This window comes from Lycorma delicatula, chromosome 1 (genome assembly GCF_047948215.1).
Source record: "Lycorma delicatula isolate Av1 chromosome 1, ASM4794821v1, whole genome shotgun sequence".
Classification (NCBI taxonomy): Eukaryota; Metazoa; Arthropoda; class Insecta; order Hemiptera; family Fulgoridae; genus Lycorma; species Lycorma delicatula.
In genome coordinates this window covers 383,451,152-383,475,669 of record NC_134455.1, presented here as the reverse complement: position 1 = coordinate 383,475,669, position 24,518 = coordinate 383,451,152, and the positions used below count along the sequence as shown (strand labels likewise).

Here is a 24,518-nt window from a genome sequence, read left to right as displayed (position 1 = left end):
GTTACAATTTGTATATCGTCTACCTCTGGTGCTTTCTCAATAACGACTTGCACCTTCACTTCGGTAGACTCGGATTTTCTAGTGGCTATTTCCTTAGTTTTGTAACTACACGAAGGAGTGATCTTTTCCTCTTTTCTAGACAAATCAAGATTTTTATTTACTACTTCAAGTGATGTTGTTATGATCGCAGGTTTAGCTAGTTTTTTATGCTGCGCTGGTTCGTTTCTTTTATCAACGATGTCAATGCGGGATTGAGCCTTCTCATGCTTAGATGGTTCTGTGCGATGAGCCGACTCTATCAATGATTTTTTCAATCATTGTTGCAAGGCTTGGTGCCATTGTATTAAGCAACTGCTCCACGTTAAGTTTGGTTGAAGAAGGAGCAGCAGCTGCTTCAGCATAAGTGGTCGATTGTCGAGGTGTTCGTTGACTAACAATTTTCTTCCGTTTTAACTTCCTGAATGGCCGTTTCAAATTATTTTATTATGGAACTAATGAAAACTCTTATGTTTAAATTAGTTCCTCTTACATTTTACAATTAATTACAAATTAAAATAATAACAACATAATTACTTACTTACATTATTATTAAATATATTAATGAAAACAAAGCACTCACTAAATTGATATATTAGTTTGACAAAATATCTCATTTACTGTCGTCAAAATTCAAACACCAGAAATGAGTAACAGAGGTAAAGTGATAATGTCATTATATATGATTGTGTCAGCGAATGAATTTTTTTTCATGATTAATGTTTAAAAACTATTACGGTGAGTTTTAATGTTTAACAAATCCTTTACTTTGACATTCATATTACAGTGAAGATTACTTCAATAACCGTATAGACTAGGCCTTGAATATTCGTGTATTTCTTTTCCACTTAAATGAAAGAAACATTGGTGAATTTTCTTATTGCTAATAGTATAATAATATTTTCCCTTTATTTTTATTTATGTATTTTTTAGGCTTTAACTTTTATTTAATTCTTACCTTCTTAATTTTTATTTTTTAATAGTATTCCAAGAATGAATGGGCTTACCCCTTATTTTAAAAAAAATAATATAATTATGTTCACATTCCTTTTATTACCTGGTATATGATTCTTTCTTATGCTAGTTTGAAAGGAATATAACATTTATTATCAAAAAAGTGTGTTCAAAGCATTTAACAGAAACGAATTAACACGTACAAAATGATACTCGTAATACATGTTTTGATAAAAGAGGGGCTTATTCTTTTTATTTTATTGTCCCTAGCAATCAGATAGTTTTTTTTTTTGTGTTCAGCCATTTGACTGGTTTGATGCAGCTCTCCAAGATTCCCTATCTACTGCTAGTCGTTTCATTTCAGTATACCCTCTACATCCTACATCCCTAACAATTTGTTTTACATATTCCAAACGTGGCCTGCCTACAAAATGTTTTCCTTCTACCTGTCCTTACAATATTAAAGCGACTATTCCAGGATGCCTTAGTATGTAGCCTATAAGTCTGTCTCCTTTTAGCTATATTTTTCCAAATGCTTCTTTCTTCATCTATTTGCCGCAATACCTCTTCATTTGTCACTTTATCCACCCATCTGATTTTTAACATTCTCCTATAGTACCGCATTTCAAAAGCTTCTAATCTTTTCTTCTCAGATACTCCGATCGTCCAAGATTCACTTCCATATAAAGCGACACTCCAAACGTATACTTTCAAAAATGTTTTTCCTGACATTTAAATTAATTTTTCATGTACACAAATTATATTTCTGACTGAAGGTTCGTTTTGCCTGTGCTATTCGGCATTTTATATCGCTCCTGCTTCATCCATCTTTAGTAATTCTACTTCCCAAATAACAAAATTCTTCTACCTCCATAATCTTTTCTCCTCCTATTTTCACATTCAGTGGTCCATATTTGTTATTTTTACTACATTTCATTACTTTTGTTTTGTTCTTGTTTATTTTCATGCGATAGTTCTTGCGTAGGACTTCATCTATGCCGTTCATTGTTTCTTCTAAATCCTTTTTACTCTCGGCTAGAATTACTATATCATCAGCAAATCGTAGCATCTTTATCTTTTCACCTTGTACTGTTACTCCGAATCTAAATTGTTCTTTAACATCATTAACCGCTAGTTCCATGTAAAGATTAAAACGTAACGGAGATAGGGAACATCCTTGTCAGACTCCCTTTCTTATTATGGCTTCTATCTTATGTTTTTTAAATGTTACTGTTGCTGTTTGGTTCCTGTACATGTTAGCAATTGTTCTTCTATCTCTGTATTTGAACCCTAATTTTTTTAAAATGCTGAACATTTTATTCCAGTCTACGTTATCGAATGCCTTTTTTAGGTCTATAAACGCCAAGTATGTCGGTCTGTTTTTCTTTAATCTTTCTTCTACTATTAATCTGAGGCCTAAAATTGCTTCCCTTGTCCCTATACTTTTCCTGAAACCAAATTGGTCTTCTCCTAACGCTTCTTCCAGTCTCCTCTCAATTCTTCTGTATAGAATTCTAGTTAAGATTTTTGATGCATGACTAGTTAAACTAATTGTTCTGTATTCTTCACACTTATCTGCCCCTGCTTTCTTTGGTATCATGACTATAACACTTTTTTGAAGTTACCTCATGCAAAATTTTTATTTTTATTTTTCATCACTGAATAATTTCTTTTTTTTATCTTCATTCCACTTTATTTTCTGATAATTATTTCGTTAGTTATTATCGCACGCCTTTATTCTTCTTGCATATCTCCAGGCCTGCGCCGTTAACATGTGCAAGGTTGTATGCCGAACGACGGCGCTGAGACAAAAAGACGCAGGGCTCTACCATTTTAAAAAACTGCAAACGGGAAAAAAAAATTTCCCTTCAAAAAACTAAATTTAATTTTTCGTTATATTTATGGTGATGGATTTTCTGAACAGAAAAACACTTCTTGTTCGAACGTGTCTAAACATGAAAACACGTGATGCCGATGCGTATAAGAGTAGACGCGGTCGACAAATTACTTATTCCTTATTTTGTGTCTGCTGTTGACTGTTGCAATCGTAATAATTTGTGCAATATTTGCCTTTTTTGTGATTTCTTTCTGGTGATTGACTGTTTGTTGTTATTCTTATTCTATATAATAAAAAGAAAAGTAATTGCATTTACATATTATGTTAAACTTGTTAACATTTCAGTTCAGAAAAGTAACGATTTGAGCAAAATTACTCGAATAATGTGTTTTTTTTTTTTTTTTTACATTAACTATTTGTTTATTAAAGTAAAAATGAACTTTGAAGAATGTATTTAAGATATTAACATAACATGCCTTTTTTTGGTAATCAATATTTTTAAATCAATTTTGGTTTGACCGGCAAGGATCTAAACTTTAGATTTTAAAGTGGGATATCCTGTACATTAATATACCGCATTTATTCGAGTACTCCTCGCACTTTTTTTCTTGTTATTGGAGAGAAAAATAAGGGTGCGGGGCTTACTTGAAACATAGCCTTTAGCCAGGATAATATATGTGAAGTAAACGTTTTCTTAGAAGTACCTAAATTCAATCGCATAAATATAGTTACATTAGGCTTTCGTTTATCAATACCGGAGGCCGCTTATACAGATTACATCCCGTTCATATTATCGATAGGAACGAGGTTACGGTATTTTTATAAAACTGATTCATTCTGTATAGGCTGCATCCGGTTCTAATGACAGTTACAGTATCAGTGACTATTCGCCATAGTCACTGTACTGTTTGTATATGTGGACGGTTATGTGCATTTTATCTGTTTAGTTATCTTGTAAAGTTTAATACGGTGATTTATTTTAATAACGACATTGAAATGAGTACAAAAGGACAGCGTCTACGATTTTTTACAGTAAATGAAAAACTGCGTGTTATAGAAGAGGCTGAAAAAATTGGAAATCGGGCGGCAGGAAGAAAATTTGACGTAGATGAAAGCTGTATTCAAGACTGGCGTAAAAATAAATAACTCCTGGTGAAAGAAACTGGTAATAAAAGGGCTTTTCGTGGCTTAAAACCAAAATATACAGACATAGAAAAAAAATTGTATGACTTTATGGAAAAAAGGAAATGCGGTTATACTGTCACGACAGAAATGTGTCAATCATATGGTCGTGAAATCGCTAAATCGTTGAATAAAGTTAATTTTAAAGCAAGCCGTGGATGGATAACACGATTTTTTGCACGAAATGATTTTTCAATAAGACGAAAGACGACCATTTCTCAACGACTTCCAGACGCTTATGAACAAGAAATATTACATTTTCACAAATACATAATAAATCCTAGAAAAGATAAAGGCTATTTGAGAAGGCAAATAGCCAAGGAAACGCTGATCAAACCCCCGTACATTTTGAAATGCCATCTGACAAAACCGTAAACAAAAAAGGAGTTACTGCTGTATTTTATCAATTTTACTTGGCTATCCTATCTTCTCCTCACATCTTACACTGGCGACTGCGGGTTTATTAATGTTAGTTACCTTGGTGGTTAGGGTCCGCCCAGACAGTTTGATTGGCCGGAGGTAGGCGTGCTTGCCACCGAGCTCCACTTACAGTAGTTCAAGTATCAATTGGGGCCGTTTTCGGGAGCGTGTTTTCACTCTCCCGGGAACGATTCACAAACTTTAGCATGGCGATTTGCTGAATTGGATTATTAAGGGGCAAATAAGTAAATGTTGGTTGCGATTAACCTAGCTGTAAATCCAAGTGGTCCTCAAAGTTGGAGCTGAAGTGGGAGACTAGAGGTTATACACAGCTCCCGAACGGACCAGCCTGAGTTCCTCTGGGACATTTTATTCTCGTTGGTAGCACTCCAATCACTAAATTTATTGATATGCTGTCATGGCGTGAAATTTACTGGAAATCGTTTGTAAAGTGGGTACATACGATTTACGTGGTGGCAATAGTAAAAGAGTTAGGCGCGCGAGATCTTTGATCTTCCGCGGTTAGGCTGTTAGTTTAGCAGTTCTTGAGAGCTACGTGGTAGAGTTAGCTGTCTGATGTCTTCTTAGAAGGCAAACTTGAATAGGGCGGAATTTACCGATGTGGATATCTTTCGAGACATCTGCATCGGTGGCATCTTACGAGGCCGGTCTGATGACTGGAATATGACGGTAAGATCCCCTCCGATTAAGCCACTCATGGTTAGGAACGGAGGGGATGGTGTGGCGACCAGATACGTCACGAGGCGGGTGTTCTCTCTCTCGGGGGGTAATTCTTTCATAATTTAATGAAAGACAAAATTTAATGACGGTGAACAATGAGTGCTAGATAAAGATGGTGCAACAATTTGTAAATACCATACCTGCACACCAGCTTAGAGTAAACGTGATTTCAGCAGGACAATGCTACAGCTCATACAGCCAACAACACTGCGACATTTTTTGATCGGTGTTTTTATGGACATGTGATTTCAAAGGGGTTGTGGCCACCTCTGTCTCCTGATTTATCTCCTCCTGACTTTCTCTTAAGGGGATACCTTAAAGATACTGCTTCTAAAACTCATCCTCACACCATTCCCGAATTTCAGAGCCATATTGAATGATGTATCGCTGCAATTCCTCAACAACATTACATGTGTTTAAGAAATGGTCTAAGAGCTCCAGATTTGGATTGCTATAACCTAAGGGGCCTGGGTCAGGACAGGCTCGCTTGTGTGTCCAACCGCTCACTTGTCATATATCACTAAAATGGGTAGGCGCATCCCATCAACTACTAAAACATAAGTGACTTTCAATAATTAAATTTATCTCGTCAAAGAGAGCAATTCACTGTCACGCTTAGGCCGCTGAATGCCAGCAAGTACCTGTGCACCATTAAAGCGCTTGGAGCCTTAATCTGGCTAGTAGTCAACCATATCTCTCAGATAGCTTCCTACAGCAGCACGGTAGGAGTCTTTTCCCATAAGTAAACATCGGTTGAACAAAGCAACCAATGAGTTCCGCGTCAAGGAACTCCCACACAGTCTGACAACGTAGCTCTCGAAACATTGATTCGCCGCTTATGAGTGGCCAATTTTCCTCCTGATCTCTAAGTTCCAGGGTGGCCTGAGTTCTGGCCCCCCCAAGAGTTGGGCAGTTGAATATCATGTGTTCGTTCCGACTGGACCTCCTTGCAGATACACAGCTCATCAACTGCCAGTTGGAATCGAAACAAATATTGGTTTAAATTTACATGTTTGGAGAACACTCGGGCTCCCATTGCCCTTAAAAACGATGGAGAAGCATACCATCCCCCCAGATCCTGTATACATCTATACAAGGTCCTTTCCTTAGTTGCGTCGTGCCATTCTTGCTGCCATGCTTCCATCATGAGGCTGTAAAGCCTCCTCTGCAGGCAGGAGATGGACAACTGTTCAAAATTTAGAACCGGTGCATTGAGATGACCGTTCCATTCTAGTATAGGCTGGTTTGAAACCGCATCCCAAATACCTCAGCCTGCCTGCCTCTTCGCAATTTAACATAAGACTAGCAAAATATTACAGAAAAGGATAAAGTTTGAACAACTTATTTCAAATTACATGAAAATTGTTCTTAAAAAGAATCTTTTACAGCTAATTAATTAAGAACACTTTCTTCAATGTCATATGATAATTTTCACTATTCAGAATTGTTATGCCCCATTAAATTCACTGAACAGCAAGATAAAATGGAATAAACAGTACTTGTACTCTACTAAAGAACTTCCAGCTAAATAGTTTAGAAAAATCCTATGGTAGAACAATTCCTAAGAAATTTAAGCAGTTTAAAATTTTTAATAATTTTAAAGTGCTATCACATTTTACTATAGTTTAACAAATTTTATAGTTTATATAAATTAAAAATTTTTATAATTCAACAAACAGTATAACTGACATAGAGAAAATTATGAAACCATACATTTTCTAAACAGGAGGTTGAAGACAGAATAACAATTTCACTAAATAGGGTTAAATCCTGGGTTATAGCAGCAAAAATAGTGACCACAAAATTAAAAAGAAAGAGGACTAGAAGATAAATCACCAGGAGCAACAATTTACTCAAATCACAACATTTTGATAGGCAAGCAATAGTTTGACTATCTTCAAAAAACTAAAGATTTGAAAAATATAATTTTTTCAGTTCTTTTGAATGGTTTTTAATAATTAATTTTCATTTTTTTAAAGCTGCTTATCTTTACATTTATCCAAATCTGGATATGCCTAAAAACAATGCTTATATGAACAAAAGCTGCTTGCAAGAAATCTATACCTTGATAAAAATAATAAAGTAATGCATAAATATTTGAAAAAACTGCTAAAAACTGTGTCTAAAGCTCTCTGGAATATGACAGTATGTGTTATTAAGTTTAAAGTTTTAATTTTTTTTTGGAGTTCGCTATGATAATACAATAATACGCAATGACAGGAAAAAATCTTCAAATTTTATATGTAAACAAAGTATTTTTTAATTAAAAATAATAAAAGAAAAAGCAATCACGAGTATTTGTAATTTAAATACTCTAAGCCAGTGTTTTTAGAAAAAATAATTGTATTGTGAAAGTTGTTAGTCACGTGAAAGGGTTGTACAGCATTTCCTGTATAATATCATCTTCATTCCTTTTATATTTTTCAAATTCCTCTATTTATTGACAACTTCCTTAAAAAAAGATATATAATAAAAATGACTGAAAGTTAATGAAATGGCTACAAATGTATCTAAAGTGGGAGCTTTCTAACCACATACGGCAAACATTTTTTTTTTAATATGCATTTGAAATTTGGCTTGTTTAAGTAATAAAAACTAGATATTTCTAAGCAAAAAATCTATTTATTGCCATAATAGTTAACATAATATTACAAATTAAAAATTGTAAAATTTTAATTACATTATTTTCTGCTGTAACATATCAAATAAAAATATACCACCACAATATGTGGTACAGACACAAATATATCAATTATAAGACATAAGAATTCATAAATTTATATTTACACTACCATGATGCAAATACCTTCTCAGCATTTGATACATAAATACTGGTTTTTTCCCTGTTTATTTAGGATAAGATCCTAAAAAAAAATTAAAAATACTTATCCTAATTTCCCACTATCCAATAGAATTAAAAAAATCAAAGTGAGAGTACACAATTAATAATAAAACTTATTATATACAAACTCAACACATGCAGTGAAAAACTGTTTGTGACATGCGAATGGTAACTAGTTTAAAACCTGTTGTAAGGCAAAATAACCAAAATAAAATACAAAACAAATTTATATAACTGAATGTTACATTTAAGTCTAATTCATGATAATAAAATAAAAATGATTCATTATCTTTTAAAATATACAAGGTAAAAAAAATATTTTTATACAAATATAAAGATTAATCTATAAGCTAAAAAAAATGATAATGTGCAGTGTTGTCTCTTCAGGACATATAGCTACTTCAGGAAAGGAATATAATCTACAGATCAAAATAAAAAATAAACTTCATATAAATATTTTCCTAGAAAGACATTTTCCAGTTATAGCAATAAAAAGACTATCTAAAAACTTATATTCCACAATAGAAAAAAGTTATATTAAATCAAAATGTTCAACTAATCTTGAAGTTTTTTATTCATAATTTTCTATAGATTAACATTATCCCAATTATTAATTCCATGTTATATCTTTGTTTTAGAATACTTCCTATAGCTCACTATTCCTAGATTTATGTGTAATGAAAATTTTATTTTTTATAAAAATGATATTTCAGAGTACTTTATAACCTACTTTTCTAGTAGGTACAAACATAATATTTTTTGTTCATTTTCATCTTTAAAAAATTATAATTCATAAAAATTTAAAAAAATTCCTAACTAAGTATTACTAAAATAGTATTTTGTTCAGTTTCATCTTTAATTTTATGTATAATCAGTGTTCTTTCTTAGTGATGCATTTGAGCACATAGATTTTAAACATAGCACACATGAAAAATTTTCTCGTGCACAAAAATGTTTTGCATACAGACTCTTCAAAAAGAAAAAAAATTTTAAACTGATGTTTTAGTTTTTAAGTTTAAATTAACCACCCACTAGAAAGTCTTTGTAGATGGCAGCAATTGTCAGTGGTGACTGGTGAGGCTGTGGAATAGTGATGCTTATTTGACAGCTGTGAAGCCAGTTCTGGGAATCCGTGAATTCATGTCACACTTATCTGTGTTAAAATTATAGTTTCTGTTTAGCGACATTTGTTACTAAATATTAATTTTGTCAGTGTTTCAGTGAAATATTTTTATTAAAATAACCAGTACAATAAATAATTAGTTTTACAATATTAAGTGTTGGTTTAATAATAAACCTTTGGGTTTAAAGTTTAAAGTTTTAGTTTGTTAATAAATGAAATTACCAAAACCCTAAATTATCGCATTAAAAATGGAAAGAAGTTTAAAAAGAAAAAACAACAAACGAATTTAAAGTCAAATGGCTTAGTGAATTTGTGGAAACTGATTCTCTGAAGTCATAATAAAATATGAATTCAGTTAAAAGAAATATTTATGTTTCATCAAGAAAATTGAAGTAACCAGTTCCATAAAGTACGTCAAAATACCACAAAGTTGGTGAAGTAAAAATTATGCCTTTTCATATTTAGAAGTAGTTAAAACAGTACTAAAAGAAGAGATGATAAATGAAATTAAAATATCTGATTCATACCTTAATTATTGATGAAAGTAAAGATATTTCTACAACGAATTGTTTAATTTTATATTTAAAAAACCTAATCAATATAAAACTATTTTTGGTGGAATAGCCCAAAAAGACCTTCGACTTCTTCAGTTGTTTCAGCAATTTTACAATTTTATGTAGAATACCAGATTGATTTACAAAAGCTAGTTCTTTACTTCTGATAGAACTTACATGAAGAAAGTCGAGTAAGTGAAGGTTGAAAAACTGTTCTACAGGAATACTCCCGAAGCTGAAAGGTGATTTTTTATGTTTGATCTTTTGAGTTTTGTGGTGGTATTTATCTTATAGATAAAGTGTTTTTTAACAATCACACAAGTTTGGAACATTTTCTGTATAATAGTTTTTTTTTAAATATAGTGTTTTTCGCTTGCGCTTTTTCTTAGAAGTTAGTACAGGTTAATAAGGCCAACCAGAATAGGTGGCTACTTGGTTGGCGGGAGTTTACTAGCAGCTCTTTTGATTTCCCATGTAACAGCTGGTGGCTAAGTTAATCCAAACAACTTTTGGTAAGAAAATTTTTTCTAAGTCCAGTAGAATTTATAGGGGGGAAAACCTCCTTACAGGGAAATATTCTTATTCTTAAGACCAAAAATAAGGACATGAGCAGATGGGGATCACTCCCACCCATCGAAACAGCAGAACAAGGTCCTTCTTGGACCACAAACGTGCCTCCAACAAAACTAGATAACAAAGGAAAAAAGGAGGATAGCAGGATGGTGGTGGTAAGAGTGACTGGAACTTCTTGCGCCGACCTGCTTTGTAATCTGAAGAATAAAGTCTCCTGAGAAGAGGCTGGAGAGATCCTATCCCTGCAGAAGGGGAACAACAATGAAATTCATATTCTTGTCAAAGGTGAGCAAAATGCTGAGCAATTTACCTCCATGCTGAGGCAGAAGGCTGTTGAGTTACAGGTCGACATAAAGTCAAGAGGAGGCAGGACAGCTGTCGTGCACATGAAGGATGTGGACTCTGACACAACTTAGTAGGAGGTCAGAGACGCTATAGTCACACTTTGGGCAGCAACAAGGAATTCAAAATCATGTTGATTAGACTAGTGTATACGGACACAAAAAACATTATGGTAATTAGCTCTCTTCGGACTGCCTGGAAGCTGGCAGAGGCACGAATACAAATTGGCTGGGTCCATTGTTGGCCCAGTATTTGAGAGGAGGAGGCTGCCGTTACAAATGCTGGGGGCGTCGGTCATATGAGAACAGAATCCCGTGGGCCCAACACAGCACACCTATGCTACAACTGTGGTGGCAGGAGTCATAAAGTTGTAAAGATCCAAAAAAATGGCTAGCTAGGCTGTGGAGGGGACAACCATCGAATAGGAGGCTTCGTGTGCCATACGATGAAACATGATTTAGATTATTCTTTCTGATGCAAACAGAAGCTCACTCTCCCACGATCTAGTGGGAGAAGTGCCAAGGTGGTATGGGGCTGACTTTCCGGTGACATCTGAGCCTAACAGACATGCTGCTGCGTCGATACTAGGGGCAACATGGCTATTCGGGATGTTGGCCTGGCAAGTGTTCAAGAAAAGAAGAGGCCTGGTCTCAGTCGAATTGGATGAGGTAGTGATCGTAGGGATATACATTTCTCCAAACTGTGACCTCACAGAATATAAGGACATTGTTTTAAGTATACAGGAAGTACTAGCTACAACTAACAAGAGGATTAACCTACTTGGTGACTCCAAGTGCAAAGTGATGGCTGCAGACAATCCTTATGCGAATCGCAGGGATGACGTTCTGACGGAGATGATGGAGGCACTGGGCCTCTACTGCGTTAATGATGGTTCCCCGCTTCTGAGGCTAGAAGGCACATTTCTGTACTCAACTCACAATCCTGGTGCCAGATGGGACCACGAAATGTGTGACCGGTGGGTCCTGGCAGATGATACTGCCAGTGACCACTATGCTCTGTTGCTGGAGGTCTGTGACTTGACTTTCTGGGTAAGTAATCGGGAATTGCCTACCAGACTTTCTCACCAGCAGATGGATACAGTCACCAATAATGTCATGGCAGGAATTAAGGATGGCATACAATTGACCCTGGAGGTTCTTCAGGCCATTGCTCGACAGGAAATGACTTTTCTTTTTTTTGTTTTTCCTGTTTAGCCTCCGGTAACTACCATTTAGATAATTCTTCAGAGGATGAATGAGGATGATATGTATGAGTGCGAATGAAGTGTAGTCTTGTACATTCTCAGTTCAACTATTCCTGAGATGTGTGGTTAATTGAAACCCAACCACCAAAGAACACCGGTATCCACGATCTAGTATTCAAATCCATGTAAAAATAATTGGCTTTACTAGGACTTGAATGCTGGAACTCTCGACTTCCAAATCAGCTGATTTGGGAAGACGCGTTCACCACTAGACCAACCCGGTGGGTCGACAGGAAATGACTAGACTGCCAGTCAGGCACGGGGCATTCTATCCAGCATACCGGTGGACTCCCAAACTGGAACGAATGCGCCACAATCTCCAGCGCCACAGGAGATTCAAGCAAAGACTCTGTCATACTAGCGGGAAAAGGTTTGAGATAGCAGCTCAGTGGTACAAAACCAGTAGGAATGCCCTTAACTATGAAATAAAGAAGCCAAGCATCTGAGATGACTGGATCTGTGTGCTGATTTGAACAATGACTCGTGAGTGCAGGCATATCAGATCGTCAGGAAATGGTTCAGGAGGCACCTATCTGTTCTTGTGGAGGACCATGTGAGGAACGAGGTATTGAAAATCTTTCCTTGTACAGAGGATACTATAACGGATCCTGATGAATTTGACTAGACGCTTCACATTGGTTGAGATTACCACAGCGATCAACAAGTTGGCCGACAGAAACAGCCAGGGGCCCAATGGGATACCAGCTTTGATCCTTAAGGGCCTTGTAAGATACCCATGATATCTATACTGGGATAGATTTAATTAACCAGGGTTAGGAGTGTGGTTCCTTTCCAGCCTGCTGGAAAGAAGCCAAGCTTTTTTCTCCCTAAAATCAAACAAGACGGCCCGAACGATGAATACCACCCGATCTGCCTCCTCAATAATATGGCAAAGACAGTTGAAACAATGTTGTCAGAGTGCATCATGGAGGAACTGAATTCCAGGGTTGGTGAATACCAACCCAAATCAATTTGGTTTCTGCAGGGTAAGATCAACCACACAGATGGTCCTGAGGGTCGTGAATGTGAGAAGGGGTACCTGGAGGACATGACAAATGTCCATGATAATATTATTAGACGTCCAAAACGCCTTTGGCTTGTTGCCTTGGCACGTCATCATGACAGCCCTTCGAGAGAAGGGCATCAGTACTTATCTTCAGAAACGAATCAGAGAATATCTAAATGATAAGTTGGCAACGGTAGAAACATTGCAGGGATGCTTGCAATTCCAGATGTTCGGAGGGGTCCTGCAGAGGTCAGTGCTTGGGCCCCTTCTCTGGAACATATAGTGTTGAGCCTTTATCTGCTGGCAGGATCCAGTCTGTTGCGTACACAGACGACTTGGTGATTATGGTGAATGGCAAGACTGAGTTGGAGCTTCAGGACAGGGGGAACACAGCCTTCTCTGCAATAGACCAGTGGGTGTGAGTATGGGCTAGAACAGGCACTGTCCAAATGTGAATATATCACCTTGATGGGTAGGAGGATAGTTGAACCCATTTCACTAAAAATCGGGGAGCATCCTATTCAGAGTAAATGACATTACATACCTGGGCGTTGTTAAAGACAGAGCATGTAGGTTCTCCGATCATGTTTTGGAGACCTGCTGCAGAGCAGAATGGACCTTGTTGGCGCTGAGCCAGGTCTTCTTGTCTCAGACTGCACCTAGAGTGGCCAAATGCAGGGTTATTGTGTTGGTGGTGACTTCCATTCTGCTATATGTGGCCTCAGCTTGGGGTGCCACTGTGACCATGCAGAGAAATCGTACCAGACTTCAGAGGATTCATCGCAGATCTCTGCTGGGTGTGATTTCCACATTCAGGTCAGTGTCATATGAGGCTGTTTGCATGTTGGCCAGGGTTCCCCCATCATCCTCCTTATGCAGGAACTGATAGGTATGCCAGCATGACTAAATCAGATGCTAGACGGGTTACCATATGTGCTTGGCAGGAGCGGTGTGCAGGACCAGTAACAAAAGGGAAAAAGGGAAATGGACGAGAACACTGATACCTGATCTGGAGATGTAGCTGTACAGGAGTCATGGAGACACGAATTTCCACCTTTCCCAGATGCAGCAATTTCGAGAAATATCTGTTTGGAATTGGCAGGCAGGACTCTCCAGACCGCAAGTTTTGCTATGCCCAATACTTCGCAGAGCATACGGTATTCCACTGCCCAGAATGGCACAACCAGCAAGTCAGAGCAGGCATCATAGTTATTTGTACCTGGTGACCTGATCTCACACATGTTAGCTTCTTCCAATAACTGGAACACAGTGGAACAGTTTTCAAGGAACTGAAAAGCAAGGATGCTGAAGGAAGGAGACAAAGATTCTAGAGTGAAGTCTTGAAAAAGCTCTCAATCTCAAGGTGAAGATACTGACCTGACAGCAAGGGGGTGAAGGCCAGCCCCTGTTAAAAAAATAAAAGAGCTTCTGAGAGGCTGGGAAAAAGAAACAGTGTATCAGCTAAATTAAAACAGAGTGTACCACATTTGGTTCAAAAACATTGTGAAGATTTGTGCATTTCTGATGCTTGGAAAGAAGTTAAAGTGACAAAAGATACTGAAACTGTGGTAAGAACTATTTGCATTCTATTCTCAAGATCTACAACAAAAAGAAAAGTAAATTTAAAGATATTATTGATCTGAAAATGAAGCTATAGCTGTCAAGGTCATCAATGAGGTGAGATGGTCATCAATGCATTTTGCTGTAAAGTGGATTATGAAGTAATTATGAAGCATAACTGATAACTTTAATGAAGATAAAGATAACGTAATTTCAAATTTTTGTTTAAAGAAATCAGAAAATATTGACTTTCACATTAATTTAGAAATTTTAAATACAATTTTACAACTTTGTACTTTATGTCAAATTTTTCAGTGCCGAGAGCTAACACCACTTGATGGTTTTCAATCTGCTCATACAAAAATTAGTATAATAAAAGAACAATACCTTATTGGCAACACTGCCTGGAGCAGTAAGATGAGCACGCTTTTCCTAAAAGCTACTGACCAGAATACTGTAGTAAATACAAGTGATATATTAACATTTATTAATTTACTACGCAAAAATTTAGAAGAAATATTTCCAAAAGATGAGGCAGAAGATTGGAAATTGAAAGCTCGATCATCATGCTATTTTGGTTATGGAATCAGGCATTGAGAAACTGTAAATCGTTTGTTGGATATAAATCTGTAATATCAGAACAGTATAATGACTTTAAATATGCTGTGCGTGAAAAAATTAAAATTAAACAAATAAAAGATTTTGCACTTGGTAAGGCTTTCTTTATATAATGCACAATATAACGAGTTGTCAGAATTATTAGATATTGGGAGTACTTTTTTGGTTAGTAGTGCAGATTGCCGGTGAAGTTTTAGTTTAATGAAAACGCTTTAATTCAAAGAAAACATAGAAATAAAAGAATTTAATTTAAATAAGTTGATAAGAGTAAAATCTTACGTAAATGATAAAAATAATATTAATTTAGATCAAATTTATTCAGAATGGTTAAAAACAAAAGAGAGGAGAGAAAAGTTGTAAAATTAATAGCTTCAATAAAGTGTTTAAAATTTATATTAATTATCTAATTTTCTGGGGTATTATTTTAAAAAATTGTACAATAATATTAATAATAATTGTGAGTTAATCACCTGCAGTCGAAAAAGAGTTAAAACCAGATTATGTTTTTACAAGGTGTCACAAAAATTTTCCTATTATTTTTTTTTTTTTTACTCGAATATCTTAACCATTTACTCATGCTGATCTTAAATGTAATTGTAATTTTAAATTATATCTAATTTACCTGTGAACACCATACAGATGTGTATTAAGTGGTTAATTACACAGTTATTTGTTGTGTAATAATATTAGACTTCTCTTGTTTTGTCGTTAAGTCATATGTAAAAACTTTTTTTAATTGCTGCACAAAATTTTTTTTTGAAAAATCTGTACACAAAAAATGTGCACACAGGTTACTAAAAATTAGAGAGGACACTGTGTATAATATGTCATGATCATCAAATAACTAAAATATATTATACTTTTAGTGATTTTTTATTCTTAACAAACTTGACTTTCCAGAGGTAATATAGTGTTTCTAAGGTTAAGGAACAAAATTTTCCATGAAAATGCATGTGTTTTATCAACATATTGACTTGTCAAGCTATAAGGGTTCTACATCCACAAAATAGCCCAGGTATTTCAATAAACAGCAATAGTAATTTCAGAAACCAAAGTTTTTGTGCCATACATCCCTTATCTAATGAAAAGATAGAACTAATGGGAATAGTAAAAGTTAAATCCAAATCAGAAGAAGCTACCTGAGATCAATCAGATCTTGAGTTTTTTGAGATGGCTACTTCCATTCTAAAAATACCACTTTTGTGTTTTGATTTTAAGAAGGTGTGAATTGATTAATACAAAAACAAGAAATAAAAATTAATGAAGAGAATCAATTAGAAAAAAAATTGCTTAAAAACAAGAAATAAAAATTAATGAAGAATCAATTAGAAAAAAAATTGCTTAAAACTGAAATGGCTGACGAAACATGAATTTGTTATTTTAGTTTACTAATGTAAATTTGATATTCTAACATCATAACTTTCAGGTTAGTTCCATTTTGCTTATTTTTAAAGCTAAATAAAATGTTTTCAAGAGGAAAATTTCTGGAATTGAATTTAATATGAATAAATTTTTTTTATAAAAGTTAAATTAGGAGCCAAAGTTTTCAAATATTGTAAACTGATATTTTAATTATACTTTTATGCTGATGCATATAGCTGCTACTCTGTTGGCCAAAATATTATTTTAATTGTTATAATTCCTAAATGATATCACTTCTGTTTTTCTCAAAAAAACAACAGAATTCTGGGACTGATTCTGTGATTCTATAATATAAGACAAATAGATAACGAAAATGACAATACCACATACTCCAAACATACCAACTTTGAATACTGTTTTCTATGTCACAAGTAAAGTTTTATAGTTTCATTTTTATTAGGTTTAGGAAAATGAAATTTTCATGATGCATTTTAACTAATCATTATTACAGAACAGTAAGCCTTCATTTAAGTAGTCGCTTATTGTGATTTAAAAATAAGCTGATGAATTAATATATATTACACTACCTAACCAAACAGTAATATAAAAATTGGTATTGCTATCATTTCATTATGTATATGAATGGGCATTGTGTTTTCCAGGTTCAACTGACAATATGTACTGAAGTCTGTGATTATTAGTATTATTTTTACCTCTAATCAGGCAATTTTACGGTACCTATCATACATTACTTTTTGAATTATCAATTCTGATGTCATAAAATTATAGCGAATAAAAGAAAAAAAAAATAGAGAGAAAGAAAGAAAGAGAGAGAATACATGTGTTTTGGATTTTCTTTTTGTTTGCCATCACTAATAGTTTGCACATTTTTTCAGATTATCAATTGCTAATGAAAGTGATACAAGTCAACAAGGGGATACTAATGATAAAGAATAAAATTTGTGCAATATAAACTGTTAGTAAAATCTATACTAGCTCTATGTCCCAGGTAATATCTATCTACGTAGACAAAACCGATATAGTTGAAAATGAAAGTAAAGATTATATGGATTTAACATCTACACCAATTAATTATTCATCACTAAGTAACACTGGTAAAATTGGAAAAAATTGTTAACTGGCTTAATCACAACTGCAGTAGTAATAGTTTTGAAATTGCAGGAGATTTATCAATTAATAACATTACAAATTAAAATAATCCTGACAATAATATAAGGATCATAAAGGAATTTTTTTAACAAAGTTCATGAAATTGGGTATACAATAATTACATATGTTATAGTGAAATATCGACAAAGCTTTAGAGAGCAATACATAATAAATAGCAAAGGATGCTAATGAAGAAGATCACTTTTTCAAGACAATGCCCAAGTTCCTATAATTGCTAGCACTAAAGATTTACTAAACGTAAATGGCAGATTTTTTACCATCTCCCTTATGGCCATGATTTGGCACTCTGATTTTCGTGTGTTTACAAAACTGAAGAATTGGCTGGCTGTGCCTGAATTAGGATGGGGACTATGTCAAGAAGTAATATGAATATAATAGATTTTTTCAATTGATTTTGTTTATTTTTATTACTCGAATGGAAATTAATTTATAAAAAAAACCATTGTATATACAAATGTTTGTCAATCAACAAACATGGTCAAAATTTAGATGAAAATACCTTCAAATGAAGTTGAAATGTACCTGAAAACTTTAACATATATTTACCAAAAAAGTGTACTGGACATGGAACACTTGCACATTCAGGCAGCAAAATGTTTTGACATAATTTTTTTACAAATTAATTCTGTTTAAAAAAGATTTATAGTTTATTTCATCCTTCCAGACGTGATTCTGTTATGGAAAGGAACTTATCACTATTCCATAACTACTGGCTGAGACACCTCCTTAAGCTTTACATGGGAGGCAATAATAGCTCACTGGATGGATCAAATGAGCCTTCATAAAAATCATACATGCACAGAAAAACAACAGTTTTAAAATTATAAGTGGTTTGGCAGAAGCCATATATTAAAGGTATTAATTATTTAGAGTGACTCAATAAATAATCATAAATAACCTTTTTATAAACCTAAAATTTCTCATTTTACAAAAAAAGGAAGAAATTCATGCTTTTTGTTCCAATATAGAATTATCAGAATGTCCAGTATATGCTGCAATATGTTTCATTAAATATGACGATTTTTTAAACTCTTTATTACATACTTTACATTTAAAATTATTATCATCAGTATGAACTTTTACATGCTTGGTTAAATAATCAGATCGAGAAAACCTCTTATCACATATCGTACAATGGTAAGGTTTATCTCTAGTTCGATGTACATTCATATGTTTTTCAACATCATATTGCGTAGCAAAATTTTTCTCACAAACTGAACATAGAAAGGGTCGTTCTCCTGTATGGAATTTCATATGCTTTTTGAGCGATGATAACAGATCAAATCCTTTATCACATTCATCACATTTAAATGGTTTTACTTTTGTATGAATTATTGCATGTCGACCTAAATGAGATGACATGATAAAACCTTTATTACAAATTTTACAAGTATAAGGTTTCTCGCCATTATGAACTCTCATATGCATATTTAAGAGTGTAGAATCATTAAATGCTTTATCACATTCAGTACACTTAAATGGTTTTTTCTCACCCGTATGAAGTCTCATATGTCTAATGAGATCGCATGACTGTGTAAATCGCTTACTACAAACTTCACATAAGAATGGTTTCTCACCTGTATGGCTCCTTTTATGAACCTTTAAATCATATGCACGAATAAATTCCTTATAACAAAACGGACATTGAAATGGTTTTATACCTAAATGTATTTTCATATGACCTTTTAAATTTGATGAATCACTAAATGTTTTTTTACATATCGTACACTGATATGGTTTTTCCCCTGTGTGAACTCTTACATGACGAGTCAAATGCGATATTTTTGTATAACCTTTGTCACATTGTGAACACTTGTATGTTCTTTTTGTAATATTAATTTCTTCTCCCCATTCTTCATCTTCTTTTTTTTGTTCAAATTCTTTTGAATCACAATTATCCAGTTCGAATTCACTTACATCACAGACTGAATCTGGAGTAATTTTCACTTCCAATGCTTCATCTTCATTGATTTCATCTTGAGTCTGAAAAAACAAAAGAAATATCACTGCACAGGGAGGTAAGAAGAAATCAGGTAGTATTGCAACAAGACCAGTATAACGGACCTGAGTAATGGATTCCTACCAATTAAGAAGAAAGTACTAAAAAATAAAATAATGGGAGATTCAGAAAGGGGCTAAAAGAAACCCTTTTAATGAAAGTAACAGGTCCGTTTAATAATTGTCTTTTGTAATACTGCCCACTGACACACCTAAATAGATGTTGTTCCTTGAGAAGACCTACTGAACTCAGGTCAGGAATACATGGGAAACTAAAAGGGCGGGCGATCGTTCTCACGCTTGACTGTAGTCTGGTCCTGCAGGTAAAGAGAAGAGTAAAAATACGCCAAGGAAAACCAGTTCAGATCAATCTAAGCGAGACGTTATGATGTGAGTCTGTGAGGATATTCTGTGAGAGGGTACTCCAAGAGATCAATGATGTCACAAGTAATTCCAGTGTGGACAGTACATCAAAACAAGAAATGGTTTGGTGAGTTACTGTTAGACTATAAATGAAAGAGATAATGTACTAAATTTCATTCATAAATTTGTAGGGTAGTTTTATTTGTGAACAGTACATGAATTTGCAATGAAAGAACTTTATACTTGTCTTATCTATTGTACTATTGTTGTTAATACAAGAGTAGTGGTTAGAAGTGTTAAGACCAGTGGTCATGCTAATATCTTTTGTCAATCGGATTGAATTCTGCTTTTCAATATTTAACTACCTTTGGATAAATCCAGAAGATTACTTTAAATTCTGTTTTGTAAGTAATCACTGTTTATTACTATTGTTATTACTATTGTTGTGGTTGTGATCATTAGGATTAATATTTGTTTATTATTGTAATTTACTATTGTCATTATTACTGTTATTATTATTCATTCGTCTTGTTTTAATTGTGTTCTTACAATAAATTGTAATTTTATAAACATTTTCAATCGTCAATTTCTCAATATACTGATTGAGTACTGAACACATGGTAGTACGTATGCTACAACCTACTGCAACTCAATGTTTTCTTAATCAGGAATATTAGAGAAAACCTGTAAACAATACTTACAATTCTCTAGTATTTGCAGATACAATGTTTATTTGTAATGACTTTTTTCTTTTAATTTTAAATACTGATTGTTCCCTTCTCTTAAAAAATTTATATTTTTCAACAGTTGTAAAACGAATAAGTGATACAAAATGGGTTGTAATTACCTATAATGAACAGATTAATTTCTTGTTCACTTGAAGCAAATATCCAAACCCAACTTAAGTTCACTTTTTAATCACTACTTTCAATTCTCTACCTTTGGAATGGGCTCAGTATTACCAATTTACCAAATGAACAAGAGTAATGAGATCTACATGTCACTGCTAATTTTCACATATTGGAGATGGAATCTATCATCTATTTATTTTTGCATTGTTTCTATAATAGGTTACTAATAAGCAAAACAAACAAATTTTGACTATTTTTAAATTTATATAAATTCTAAATCCATTGTTTTATAATCATGGTAAAACCTTAAAAAATACTTTCTTTTCTATTTTTTATGAACTCCTTTTTATAATACAACTTAAATACAACAAAAATTTATATTTAGACTGACCAACATGACTAACTTTATGTTTTACTTGATAGTTAATGAATACAAATAACCTTTTATTGTGGAAAGTTTTTGAGATAAGACTTATTTTAAAAAAGAGATTATAGAATATATAAAAGTATTTTAATTAAATAAAAGATCTTAGACAAAAAAAAAATTAGTTCTCGTATTAGATGGAATCCCTATAGCAATGGGAAAAAAAGTATGTTTTGTTTTGCTTCCTTCTTGAAAGGTAAACCCACATTTTATGATACTTAGCATTGCCATCTCCATGGCAGAGTGATAGTTCTCAATGGCCTTCTTCAGAAGTTTCTGGTTTCAAATCCTAGTCAGGCTTGTCTTTTTTTATACTCCAGAAAAATAATTCCTCTTGCTATCAGAGATAGAAAAAAGAAACAACTGTATGACTGGGTGTCAATCTGTAGTTGTTAAGAATAAATAAATAAATAAATTTGCTAACTCTTTATTGTTCATAATATGTTATCTTCATTCTAAACACAATACAGCAACACAATAAAAACAGCAACAAAGTATATAAAAATTATTTGCTTCAATATTAATTTATTTAGCTGTAATATTAATTTTTAATTCTGATAGAAGACTCCATTCTTTTCCTCATGCTTATGGAGTTTTCATCTCTTTGCTTATCTTTTAAGCATAGAATGAGATAGTACGCATAACAAAAGATTATATTCTAATTTAAAGTTACATTAAGAGTTAATTAATTCTAACTTAATTTAATTTTTTTGTAACAAAACCTTCAATACTGGGAGAAAGTATGAATAGTGTAGAAGGTTATATACATCTTTTCCAAGTATTCCCCTGCAATTTTTAATGTTTTATTCAAAGCAATTCTTCTACTCTGAGAACCACTTCCTTCCTCCTAATTCTTCTTCCTGAAAATCTCTTTGTGGACTAGTGTGTAGGTTCCATTGGATAATTTTTAATATTTTCTATTTTAGGAAAAGAACATTCTGTAAAGATCAATTTTATTTTTAAAATAAGAAAATGTCTGCAGAAGCCAAATTTTAAGGGTAAGGCTGCCTGCTGAAATTCATGTATATGATGATTTTTTCTTACTGCCAATTTTCAAAAAAATTAAATTACTTTCAGTTTCTCAGTGGAGAAGGCTTTTGATGAGCAACATAATTCCAATAAAAAAAAACTTATGAACAGACCTTAATTTTAAAATTAATTTTGTTTTGCTTATTTTGACTGTGATGACGATTTTCCCACCCAGTACAATGATTTATACTTTGGTATTCAAATTACAACAGTAGCATACTTTATTTGCTGCGGAAGGTTGGTGGCAGGGACATCATCTAACTGATTAACACCGCCAAACTAGAGGAAAATAGGCATAAAAGACAAAAACTGTACATCCACATTTCATCATCTGTTAATAACAATTTTCTAAAAGTTTTAATCAATATTTGACTAACCCAAAAGCTCTGATAATTTCCTTTTTACTTAGCATCCGTGATACAAATTTTGCCAGAATGCAGTAAATCTTTATTTTAGAAAAAAAAATTCCTAATAATAAATGGACGTACTGAAATAACAGTTTTTCCTGAAAATAACACACACATGTTTAATGATATTTATACAATATATTGGAATCACCTGTCAATAAAAATGGATTTATTTATTTCACAAAAAATTTTTTTATTAAAATAACTTGTTTTATTATCACACACTAATTTCCTGAGGCCAGGATTTCTTTACTGCAGTGACGACAGAATCAAACAGATTGTTATGTTATCTCTGAACTCTAATACAAAGTAGATACTATGGTTTTTCTCATTGTTTCTGTATTGACTGAATGATATTTTATTCTTACGTCTGATATAAATACAGAGATTGTATCATATTTTCTTATACAATCGTAGTTTACTACTTGTTGTGTGATGTTAATTAAATGTGCACTCTTAAAAAATGAGACCTTCCTCCAAAGGAAAAGTCACTTAAGTTATTTAGATGTGATCTTTCCTGACAAATTTATGTACTTTAATATCTTTTATGTTTTTAATAAAACAAATTTTCAATAAAAACAAGCTCATTCAAGACACAATAATATGTGAACTAAGAATAATATAGCATCACATAAACAATGTGAGAGTGGACAATGTGTAGCAGCACTATGCTGCTACAGTACTAAATGGATTGATTTGGCAACTATTTGTTTATTTTTTATAAGTTTTTCTGGTGGATAATTGAAAAAAAAAAATTTTAACTAAAATTAACAATTTCTACAAAATTATACTGATCAATATAAAAAAAAGGATGATTTGAATATAATTTTCTAATCTTTTTCACCAACTACTGCTAAATATTAGATTCTTATAGCAGTATGATATATAGCCTAATACCATTCTGATGTTTAAAGTATATTTGCACAAAAATTTAAGAAAAATTAATGAAAAAATACATCACATTCTAGAAAGATTTAGCTCATGCTTGGTAGCAATCTCTTAAAAAATAATTTTTTAACATTGTCTTATATTTATCAATCCATAGGTTTCCCACTTTTATTTTTCTTGCAAAAGTTTTTTCATATGGCAGCACTTTTAGTACAGCTTTTAATTGTAATCTTTCACACAGCAATAAACATAACTTCATATCAGCTACCATCAAATGTAAATGAAGAATTACAGTATCATGTTAAAAGTGTGCAAATTGCACCACACAGTGCTACAAGATAGATCGCAACATGACTATATTAAGGTGTTAATTTTTCTACATAGTTTCATTGCAAACAGGACAAATTGAAAAAATTGAGTTGCCTCAATTAATTAATTGATTAGTTGTCTCAATTAATAAGTAATTTTGTATTTAAATATGTTAAAAAAATAACTAAATAATCATGCAAAAATCCTTACTCATATAAAATAAGGTTCTAATACAACACCTTGTAGCATATTTAACAAGATAATTTTTAACCATAAAAGATAATTTGATGAACAATAGCCATAGTTAACATGCAATGTATCAATATTAGATAATATAAAACAAAAATAAGTTTTTAAGTATTTAAATCTGATACATTCAACTAAAGTATTTACTCTCACCTGACAAATTTCAAGTGGATCAAAAAATTTCTGGTGTTCTTCAAATTCTGTTTCACACTCATTTCTATCTTTCAACTCAGTATTAAAATTTTTAAATATATTTTGATGATCTATGACATTCATCAGTTCCAATTCTTTACAATCTTTTGTCTAAAAAAAATGAAAATAAATATTGAGTGAAAAGGCAGCTGAATAGAATTAATTTTTGAAATACAATATTGTTTCCTTCTTTGTTTTTAGATTAT

The 24,518-nt window shown here is 33.0% G+C and overlaps 1 protein-coding gene across 2 annotated transcripts in view; it reads right to left on the bottom strand.

Moving 5' to 3' along the window:
- Positions 1-7,794: 7,794 nt before the first annotated feature.
- The window catches only part of LOC142317319 (uncharacterized), a 71,186-nt gene continuing 54,462 nt past the window's right edge, over positions 7,795-24,518 (bottom strand). For both annotated transcript variants that reach the window (XM_075353765.1, XM_075353766.1), the window contains 2 exons: positions 24,274-24,423; positions 7,795-19,588 (listed from right to left, as the gene is read on the bottom strand). In XM_075353765.1, the coding sequence (XP_075209880.1) occupies positions 18,551-19,588; positions 24,274-24,423 (1,188 nt within the window). In that variant the 3' untranslated portion in view covers positions 7,795-18,550. The remainder of the gene's footprint in view (positions 19,589-24,273; positions 24,424-24,518) is intronic.